At 49.9% G+C, this 10352-nt stretch overlaps 4 protein-coding genes across 5 annotated transcripts; 2 read left to right on the forward strand and 2 right to left on the reverse strand.

The window, feature by feature from the left end:
• The first annotated feature begins 436 nt into the window (after positions 1 to 436).
• On the forward strand, positions 437 to 2893 carry FOIG_10208 (uncharacterized protein). 2 transcript variants are annotated; one of them, XM_031210518.1, is made up of 6 exons: positions 437 to 628; positions 680 to 784; positions 832 to 931; positions 979 to 1386; positions 1436 to 1523; positions 1572 to 2893. In XM_031210518.1, the coding sequence occupies exons 1-6, from the start codon at positions 452 to 454 to the stop codon at positions 2785 to 2787; spliced, it is 2094 nt and encodes a 697-aa protein (XP_031059996.1). In that variant the 5' UTR covers positions 437 to 451; the 3' UTR covers positions 2788 to 2893. The 2 variants fall into 2 exon arrangements, with proteins under 2 accessions (XP_031059996.1, XP_031059995.1); XM_031210517.1 differs by having other exon boundaries at positions 437 to 784.
• A 738-nt stretch (positions 2894 to 3631) lies between these two features.
• On the forward strand, positions 3632 to 5891 carry FOIG_10209 (uncharacterized protein). The gene is made up of 8 exons (XM_031210519.1): positions 3632 to 3860; positions 3910 to 3981; positions 4037 to 4046; positions 4096 to 4169; positions 4216 to 4837; positions 4891 to 5241; positions 5299 to 5360; positions 5422 to 5891. Exons 1-8 carry the CDS (start codon positions 3700 to 3702, stop codon positions 5705 to 5707), a joined length of 1638 nt encoding a protein of 545 aa, XP_031059997.1. The 5' UTR covers positions 3632 to 3699; the 3' UTR covers positions 5708 to 5891.
• Positions 5830 to 6844, reverse strand: FOIG_10210 (carbonic anhydrase). Its single transcript, XM_031210520.1, has 3 exons — positions 6495 to 6844; positions 6268 to 6445; positions 5830 to 6219 (listed from the first exon to the last, which is right to left on the reverse strand). The coding sequence occupies exons 1-3, from the start codon at positions 6584 to 6586 to the stop codon at positions 5992 to 5994; spliced, it is 498 nt and encodes a 165-aa protein (XP_031059998.1). The 5' UTR covers positions 6587 to 6844; the 3' UTR covers positions 5830 to 5991.
• Positions 6845 to 7317: 473 nt separating this feature from the next.
• FOIG_10211 (uncharacterized protein) lies at positions 7318 to 9745 on the reverse strand. The gene is made up of 3 exons (XM_031210521.1): positions 9444 to 9745; positions 8619 to 9394; positions 7318 to 8568 (listed from the first exon to the last, which is right to left on the reverse strand). The coding sequence occupies exons 1-3, from the start codon at positions 9563 to 9565 to the stop codon at positions 7436 to 7438; spliced, it is 2031 nt and encodes a 676-aa protein (XP_031059999.1). The 5' UTR covers positions 9566 to 9745; the 3' UTR covers positions 7318 to 7435.
• Between the last annotated feature and the right edge of the window lie 607 nt (positions 9746 to 10352).

Here is a 10352-nt window from a genome sequence, read left to right on the forward strand (position 1 = left end):
TAGAGTACATCGGAGAGGATTCCAGGACACGATAATGGATTGAATGAGAATGACGATTTGATTCTGCGTTATCATTTTGTGGATTAACTTGTGTGACGGCCAGTCCTGTTTTGCTCACAGCTCAAAGCCAACTGCCCCTCTTTTCTAGTTGCTTCTCTGCACGCTCAATCTCACTCAGCCCCTGCATCAAAAAACAGGGGTCCATCCTTGAATTCTCGTTAACGTACAACCAAACAACTGAGACATAGCAAGCCTCACCTAAGGGAAAAACATTATTGCACCTGTTTTCGTTATTCCGTCTCCGAAGCCTCCTTTTCGACCCTTATACGGCGCGGATCTCTACTATATCGGGACTAGCCGTCGATCATAGATCACTAAACATAAACCTAGATAAACCCAAGATCTGATGCCCCGCCCTTTTTTCTGCACCCCAACTCATCCCTACATCACCATGCCCGATGATTCTCGGAAGTCCTCTCAGGAGGCCATTGCCCAACCAGAAGCCCTCCTACGCTCCGCCTGTACAGAGTGTCATCGACGGAAGCAGAAATGTAACCGTCAATGGCCATGTAACAACTGCCAGAAGCGAAAAGTCGCCGACCAATGCCGTTTCAGGGACGATTTCAAGGTTGGCTCCGGTGACGATGCTTGGTCGGCTTCTGTTGAGGTGAAAAGGAAGAGAGATCAGGCGGGAGAGGGTGACGAGAGTGATTCGGATGTTGGTGATGTTTTGGAAGCGATCGGATACAGTCGCCTTCATTTGTTGACAAAGCTTGATCAGGACGTAAGTCTTCCCCTCTTCGCTGTCGCGTGTTTGCTCACATCGTACAGTCAGGAAGTACAAAGCCTTCTGAGCAGTACAGGCTTGACCCAAAGAACAGCGCCCAATTGAAGCGAGCTTTGGACGTGTTACCACCAAGACACGTCGTTGGTAAGACCACCAATACTGTCGCGTGATAGTCATCTTACAGTTAGCAGATTCCCTGGTCCAGAGCTTTCTTGATGTCGTCAACTTTTACTATTACATCGTCTACCCACCCTACTTTAGCAAAGAGTATGCCCGCTGGTGGGATGACTACACCAAAGGTCGACCTTGCGGTGTTCAATGGACCTGCTTGTTACTCATGGTCTGCGCTTGTTCCGTGCAGCATGTTGATGGCCAACTCCGAGCCAAGATCGAAAGTGATGTTGGTGAATCTGTCAAGGAACTGACGCAGAAGTATCACGATGCTGCTCGAGAGCTTCACAGCGCCATCCCTGTTGGCCACGGGCATGTTTACACAGTCCAGTACCTCTTGCATTCGTGCTACTGGTTCAAGGCTGAGGCGCGGTTTGCAGAGTGCTGGCAAGTTTTGGGTGCTGTTGTACGAGAAGCCCAGATGATCAGTAAGTCGATGGTCAGTGGCTGAGTAGCGTAGTGCTGACTACTGTCCAGATCTTCATAAAAAGCCCGAAGACCAACTGCCAGGGTTTGAGCTGGAGATGAAGAGACGACTATGGTGTATCGTTGACTCCTGGGACTGGTAGGTACTGCCTGCAAACTGAACTCCGTGCATGCTAATTAGATACAGGCTTGTTTCATCACTATTGGCTCGTCCGATGCTCATCGACCGCGCGGAATGTGACGTCGGTCTTCCAAGTCTTACCCTCGAAGACTATCCAGCTTCTCCCATGCTGCATCTCAAGCTTCAGTCCGAACTTGTCAGCCTCATATTCAAACGCTTTGGTCCACCAAAGATTCTGACTGAGCCTGATGAAATCCGGGACTACCAGGCCATCTTGGAAGGCTTCATGAAGACTTTCCCGCCAGAGTATGCTCTGGATCATCCCAATACCCCTGCTAACGAGGATCTGCCGTGGATTGCTTTGCATCGCCACTACATGCATACTTGCACCCTCTCCATTGCTCTTGGCCCTTTCAGAGGATATATGGCCAAGTCGATGAAGAAGTCAACGGCACCTGCTATTGATCTCGAGTTTCGTGAGACAGGCATTGACTATGCCCTTCGTCTCATGGAAGCTGTTCACCGGTTCTTTGAGTACGTATGGACTAGAGATACAACCTTCCACTTTGTGCCATTCTGTATCTTCGACACAGCGGCTCTTCTGTGCTCGGTCATTATTCATGCTGAAGACGGTATCGTGCCACGTCGCGAAGAAGTCATCGGCTCTATCACTAGAGCCTTCGCGACTCTGAAGAAGCTGCGTACCGCTACTAACACAGCCAAAGCTCCCTATGACGTATTACGACGGCTGATTAAGAAACTGCCGTCGACCGCCGGGATGCAGGCTGCTGATGCTCATAAGAAGCGTCGATTCGATCAACCACCTGGGAGTAATGGTGCTATTCCTGTTCCTGCAGCCGCCGGACTGCCAAGCTCCCAGCTAGCCCAAATCGCACCAGCTCCGGTACAGGTGTTGGCTCAACCTGTGCAGCATGTTCTCCCCCAATACCAACCTTACAACAACCCGCCTCCAGTGGTTCCTGGCAGAATGCAGGCTGGTCAGCAGCCTTTAATGCCGTTTCCTCAGGATGTTCAGGACCATCAGTTCCAGAACTACGCCTACGCTCAGCAGATGAACCCCACTGCGCCAAATGGGCAGTCCTGGCCTGACGATATTACCAGTAGCATGCAGAGCTTCACTGCTGAGCAGCCCCAGTTCGAGATGGGATGGCAGATAATCTCTGAGGCTGAGCTGGGTGATCTTGCTATGCTGTGGAATTGGCAGAGTCTGAACTTGGGATTCACCACCAATCCTATCTACCAGAATCGGAAACAAACCTAATGATAGTCTTTATTACGATTTGACATTGAGGCAACTTTGATCACTCCTTTGAAGGATATTTGGATCATGGCATAATGGTCTGGGTTAGGTCTTATGAGCTCTACGGTAATTTTGTGTAAAGAAATTTTCCTTTAACTTGCCAATTTTATCAAAAGTTCTTATTCCAGGATTTCCTTTGCAAGAGTAGATTCTTGACCTGGCCCCTACCCTTTGCCCACCGCTTGGTCCTCACAACATCATTCTGGACGTCTCAAATACAGTATTGGTTGGGTAAAGTCTGTCTAGGATGTTCAAGCTCCCAGAAGCCTTTGCGCCACAGCTGAAGTTGATGAAGATAAACCACGAGCAATACTCTATACATGGTTCGTATCCTAGGCCAATAGGTGATGCCAATTCCAGGCTGACCTGCACTAGGATCCTGGGGAAAATACCATTCGGAATGTTCTGGCTCGGTCCGTAATCTCCACCAGCTTTCTTTGCGTAATGTTTCACCTTTCAGCCAGCCCCCGGTATCCTTGGCATTGCCCAAGGAGCTTCTTTCCGGAGAAGATTGTATAAATGGCTCGAGTTGCCCGGACGATAGGAAGGATTGGATTCACTTGCAAAGGGAAGATAGATATGGGTTTCTCAACAGTCTCGCTTTTCACTGTAATGTCTTTTGAAGTACCAGTACGGCGGAGTCCTCGGATATGTGACGACCCTTACCCCTCAATCACATTTTCAGCTGGGCGTAGGTCTTGATATTCTATGTCTGGTTGGAGAACATCACGAAGGAAGCAGTCCGACGGATGATAGTTGAAATCTATAAGAAGGCTGTTCCTAGCCTCACTATGGACCAACATCAGCTCTTTAGACTCTTCAAAATACTCTTTACAGCCTTTCGTCATTCTTTTCAGTCACTCTTTTGCAATCATGGTCCATAAGCCTACCCCCAGTCCTAGCTCTGCTAGCGACGCCGTTCGTTGGGAAGAGACTGATGTTCTCATTGTCGGCTCTGGCCCAATCGGTGCCACCTTCGCCCATACACTTGTCAAGAAAGGCATCAAGGTTACGATGATCGATATCGGCCAGCAGTGAGTTATTTCAACATGAAGATATACATAGGGGCTCACAGTGAATCAGAGAAACTCGACGCATCGGTGATCATAAGAAGAACAGCGTTGCAGTTCAGAAGGATATCAGCTTGTTCACCAAGTAAGTTCATCCCAGCCAATATCGTAGGGCTGTCAAAGACTAATATCGCATTTAGCACTGTTAAGGTATATTAACTTGACCTTCTAGCAAGACTTTAACTCATAGCATGCCTAGGGAGAACTGCACCCACTCTCGGTGCCAACTAACACGGCGCGACCTGTCATGGAACCGGCCTCCTGGGCTCCTCGGTAGGGTAATGCACTCTCATGATAGGGACTATGCTAAAGTAAAAAGACCCACTGACTCGGCCTACGTCCTCAATGGCCAGAACCCAGACCAGAAATCCTACGGCAACCTTCCCGCCGCAGCTGCGACTCGTGTCGTCGGTGGTATGGGATCTCACTGGACATGCTGCACTCCTCGACAGCACAAGGGGATCGAGCGCTCTGACCTTTTCAGCGATGGCGAGTGGAACACTCTCTATGGCCGGGCCGAGAAGCTCTTTACCAAGACCGACGATGCTTTTGACGACTCTGTCCGCCAGAAGCTGGTTAAGCGTGTCCTTACTGAGGCCTACCCCGATCGTGAGATGAAGAGCATGCCGCTGGCTTGTAAGCGAAAGCACGATAACAAGGAATACGTCGAGTGGTCTTGCACTGCTACCATTCTTGGGGAACTCTCTAAGCCTGAGTACTTTTACAAGGGCGAGGAACGGTTCTTCGACATGAGACCCAACACTCAGTGCGACAAGCTGGAACTGGATCCCGATGGTCAAATTGCTTGGGCTTTGATCAATGACCTTGAAGCGAACCAGCAGTACTACATCCACGCCAAGAAGTACGTTGTTTGTGCTGGAGCTGTTCTCACTCCTGGTATTCTCCACAAGTCTGGACTAAAGCCAAGACTTCCAGCTTTGGTAAGATTCCCTGCCGTATAGCCGGAATGCGAGCTAATTGGCACATTTCTCAGGGCCACTACCTGACTGAGCAGCCGATGGCCTTCTGTCAAGTCGTTCTTGATAGGAAATTGGTCAACAGTGTCGAGGGCGAAGACGTCGTCAAAGCGCACAGAGAAAGTCATGGAAATGATCCCCTTCCCTTCCCTTTCAACGACCCAGACCCTCAGGTTTATTTCCCGCTGTCCGAGAAATATCCCTGGCACACTCAGATTCACCGAGATGCCTTCGGATATGGAGAGGTTCCATCCAACATCGATCAACGCCTTGTAGTCGATTTGCGCTGGTTTGGCTACATGAAACCTGACCAAGAAAACTACGTCACATTCTCTAACAAGACAAAGGACCAGTTTGGAATGCCTCAGGTGAGTGGAACCAAGTCTTATCATACGTTGAGTGTTTTGGCTGACCTTCTGAAACAGCCAACCTTCAATTTTGTCTTGGACGAGGAGGCCGATGAGCGTTGCAAGCGAATGATCACAGAGTAAGCCTCTCCGCTGCGTTTATAAATAGCTCAGCACTGATCTCTAACTCCTTTTTCTCAGTATGATTGAGGTGGCTAGAAAGCTTGGCGGCTTTCTTCCTGGTGCAGAGCCCAAGTATCTTGCTCCCGGTTCCGCCCTTCATATCTGCGGCACATACCGCGCAGGAAGCACGCCAGCTGACAGTGTTGTCAACAAGAACGGTAAAGCCTGGGGTGTTAATGACCTTGTTCTTGGAGGATGCGGTGTCATTCCTACCCAGAATGCTTGTAACCCTACACTCACTGCTGCTTGTTTCGCTCTTGCAGCCGCCGACAAGATTATTGAAGATCTTCATGTCGACCAGTGATGGATCTATCATGGATCATATACCTACTGTCTCATTTGTCACATTCCTTTTGTTGAACTTCGACTACAAGCCTGCTGGGCTGCTTTTACCTTTCTGAATTTGGATCTTTTGGCCCTATCACGGTCATCAAGTCTCCTTACAAGAAGATAATAATAAACTACTATCTGAACTCTCTCTGATATCATCTTGAACACAGCCTCACAACGCCACGATCTGGTATCATCTCCAAACAGCTCACTCCACTAACACTCTAACTCCCAACGATCCCACTTCACTAGCTGAATCTAAGCATCAACCTTGTTGATCTTGCCGGACTTGACATCATAGATGTAGCCCGTGATAGGAACATCCAGAACCAGAGGGCTCTTCTTCAAGAAAGCGATATCGTCGCGGACACTCTGCTCAAGGTCTCCGAAAGGGAGGAAAGCAATGTGATCGACGTCTTCACCAAGATCCTTACGCACCTTTGTCTTGAGATCCAAATCAGAGAAGGTGAGCATACCGCAGTCGGTCTAAGCCTTGTTAGTTTATCATTCCGTTATTGAACAGGAGATACATACGTGATGGACGATAACGATCTCACGGGTTCCAAGGAGCTGCTGTGAAATGATGACGGAGCGGAGAGCATCTGCAGCTCGACCGCCAGCATTACGGATTACGTGAGCGGAGCCGAGCTCGATCCCGAGGACCTGAGCTGGGTCGAGACGAGCATCCATGCAGGCAATGACAGCGACGTGACTACGATTGATTAGTTGTTTGCATATTTTGTCTCATTCAGAGAACATACCGAGATGGAGGCAGGGCGAGGTCTCCCTTGTTGAAGGCTGCGGCATACTGCTCATTCGCAGCCTCATACTCTGAGACGATTGAAGAAGACATGCTTGAGTGAGTTGATAAAAGGCTTGGTGAGGTTCGTTTTGTTTTTGTATTTGGATATTTCGAATCGGAATCGGTGGCATCTGTATAAAACCTTTTATACTTGTCGAATACGCATGTTACACTAACGTTATATCATCGGCGCTCCTTTCCAGTTTAGGCATACGGCTCCATCACCATCCGCGGGGTATATGTCGCAATCTCACGTGTCAGAATGATGGTGTTTGACTTGGCGCGATGATGATTGATTGACATTCCGAAGTCGATTTGATGGCTATGTAAGGTAATAGTGAGTTGGAGGTCCCCGAGGGCCACGGAATTGGGTAAATGACACTGAGTAGTGAACAATCTCATCAGAAGTCAGGTCATGTCGGACAAGTCTCGGTATTTTAGACGTTGTCTATTTGTAAGAAGGCTGACGTTGGAATCAGTTGCAAGGTGAACCTGTCGCCGACGCCCTTCATACCTCATCGCCGCTTATACCTGTCTAGCATAAACCATGCATTCCAGCTTCCAGAAGAACGTTAACTAGGCTCCCGCCCGGGCCGGGCCGTATAAACTGTCAAAACTGTCAATGGATTCACTAAAGCTGTTTAGGAATGTCAAGAAGGGTCTCTGGCGTAGTCTCGTATAGAAAGCCGCTGGAACAAGAAGGTGGTGCGGTGCGTAGTGGGTCATGAGCTTCATGACCATTAATGAGAAGTTCAACGACGACCCCACCGAGATGACGGCAGTTTTACAAAAGAAAGAAAAAAGAAGGTATCATTAATATGACTATATGGCCCTAAAATGACAGGCTTATACTCGTGTACTCATAAATCTACTCTCACAAGCTCGGGTCCTTCACCTCCATCAGATATTCCTATGCGCAGCTGCAAAACTACTCAAACTCATCTTATCATCTTCACCATACAGCTCATGCGACGCCTGGGGCTGCTGTTGAACAGGCTGCGGCTGCACAGGCGGAGCCTCTCTCCTCAACCCTCGAATAAAAGCCTGATCCGACTCATCATCAATAAGAACAACCATCCAAACACCAACGGCTCCATTTGACCCTAACAAAGGCGTACAGTGGATCCAGCGGTTACGGCCTGGGTTTGCAGGAGGAGCTTGACCACCATCGCCACTGGCAGAATGATCCATGGCGCGAGAGTTGCGGTTCTTGATCTGGACTTCACCCTTTGACAGCCATCGGATCTTGGCGGTGAGACCGTTGCCGCCTGCGAAGGCTTGGGTGAGGGTTTCGCGCACGCGGTCCGAGCCGCCGATGCGGGAGAGGAATGAACTCTGGAGCATGCCCGGCACGCGGAGGGACGGCGAGGCGAAGAGGATGCGGAGACTGGGGTAGGGTCGGACGAGGAGGTAGTGTTTGTAGATACCGCTGAGACGGCCGCTGAAGCTAGCCATAGCTGTGTCATGGAGGACGGGATCTGAAGGGCGTCGATTGATGGTGGCATCGTCGCGGAATACCAGGCGCGGCTTGTTCCAATTCGCAGGAACTGTATCCGTCTGTCGAACATCTTGCTGATGTGTACGGTGGAAAGCACCACCTGCTTCGCGAACAGTCTTGAGTTCTGCAAGATCAAACATCTCCGCCAACTCTTGGAACTCATCTTTCTGCTCATCCTTCTTTCTTTGCTCCGACTCGCCAGGGTAGCGCTCATTCTCGGGGTTCTCATCCGCCATGAGTGTCTCTAGTGAGTCCAGCCCAGCGCATTCCTTGACGAGACCGGAGACGTCAACTTGGGCACCCAAATGGTATCGGACAACACCTCGAGAGTCATATAGCGGAGATACCATGAGCAAGTTCATGAATGGGGATCCATCGCGACGGTAGTTGAGGAATGTTTCGCAGTGGTCTTGACCGGCTGCGAGCTTGTCGCGAATTCTCTTGACGCTGAATGGGTTCGTCTTGGGGCCTTGAAGGAAGCGACAGTTGCGGCCGAGGACATAGTCCATGCCGTACTGAGTCGTTCGGTGGAACTCTGCGATCATGTTAGCATTTGCGACACGGTTACGCCGACGGGTAACTCACCTTCACTTGCGAAAACAATTGGGTTATCGGATCTTGAAGGGTCTGTCAAACAGAACACCTCTGCCAGACCTTCCGACAGATCGCGCAATTGGGGTGCCAGTGTGTCCGTTATCCTTCTCTTAATTGTGATGCTGACTGTCTGGATATATGTGTGGGTGATGTACGCAGGCAGATCATGGTTCACCATGGCTTGGAAAGCCTCGGTAGCCCGCTTCGCCAATGCTTCGTTGACAGTCGCAGTGACAGGATCGGCTGTGAAATCATGGCCATCAATTGTCTTGAGCGATCCCGTCAGCGAATTGGCGTAATTGATTGCCTTCATCGCCTTGAGCGTGTCGAGGTAGTATGTCAAGAGCGGCACAGAACTCGGCCGCGACGCAGACAAGAAGTTCGTGAAGCGCTGCAGAACAGGATCGTCGAAGATGACAGACAGATGCTTCACTGAGAAAAGCAGCTCGGATTGTGTCTCGAGGGTATACTGCTTTCCCATCGCATGCGCCGGGACGACAAGGTCGAAGGACGCGGGGTCATATTCCTCCTCGGTCAATGGCTCCAATCCATCACGATCCATACCAGCACCTTTTGCTTGCAGCGCAGGAAGATGTGTAGGGACGTATACGGACGAGATTGACGATGCATCTCTGTCTTTATGTGACCATATTTGCGATTCTTGCGTTCGATACGACATGGCTCGGCTCGAGGCTCTCGATGACGGTGCCTGTAAAAGCTCTGGGTCGAAGTTTGCCATTCCGTCGCCTAAATCCTGCGTCTCAAAGCTAAACCGTCAATCTCCCTCCTCAATTGCTCAATTAGAGTATGAGATACCTTTGCTTCATCGCGACTTGTCGTCTTGGTGTTTGCGCTCGTAGCGGAATGGGCGGAGGTTGAGAATCCATCTCGTCGTCAACAAGGTTAAGATGTTGAGTCTGCATTTTCGAAGGGACCATGTCCTAATACCTAGGTATGATGCAGTACTGCCGGTAGCGCGAATGCGTAATAAGCCACGACTCAGATGGAAAAGCAAGAATGAGACAATGACCTATTCCATTGAGTGGCTAGTATACGCCCGGACAAAGGGTGTCGATTGCTTTTTGTTTCGTTTCGTTCCGTTTCGTATCGCATCCCTACCTAACTCCCCTGCCCGTACAATATGAGCCGTCATTTTCGAAATAACGCCAATCTTAGCTTCCGAGGAATTGGTCGATCAATCTTTACTGTCCAATGGCGATTTGAGTCCCAACGCTCAGGTCCCGATCGCGATGAAAGGGGAAGCTTTTCAAGATCGTGATCTGAGCATCATTTGGGGACGGAAGTTAACGAGAGCTAATTTAGCGGGTTGGGCTAGTGTGTTCCTGACATGAACTCTAGTCTCTACCGACATGGTTACATTGGGCAGCGCCGTTGACATGGAAAGGATCACGATGCATAATCGTATCGATGAGTTTGACTGGTGATGTTGAGCCGGGTGCTCGTCCCAGCGGCTGGTAGCTTCACTGTGCCGCAGTTTAGCTAACTTAGCGGAATATATCCCGTCACGACGCCATCGTGAACGAGGCGTCACTAGTAGACGGATGACGTACGCCTGTATTCGTACCTGAATCTGAAGTCTTCCGTTCCTGACCAAAAAGGAAAGCTGGAAAGAATGCCGAAGCTATCACTTCTCAGTGGACTTGGCTCGCTGCAGGGCTGCAGGGTGTAACCCCAATCGGGAGAACACGTCGATTTGGGGAATGA

The sequence above is a fragment of the Fusarium odoratissimum genome (genome assembly GCF_000260195.1).
Source record: "Fusarium odoratissimum NRRL 54006 unplaced genomic scaffold supercont1.17, whole genome shotgun sequence".
NCBI lineage: Eukaryota > Fungi > Ascomycota > Sordariomycetes > Hypocreales > Nectriaceae > Fusarium > Fusarium odoratissimum.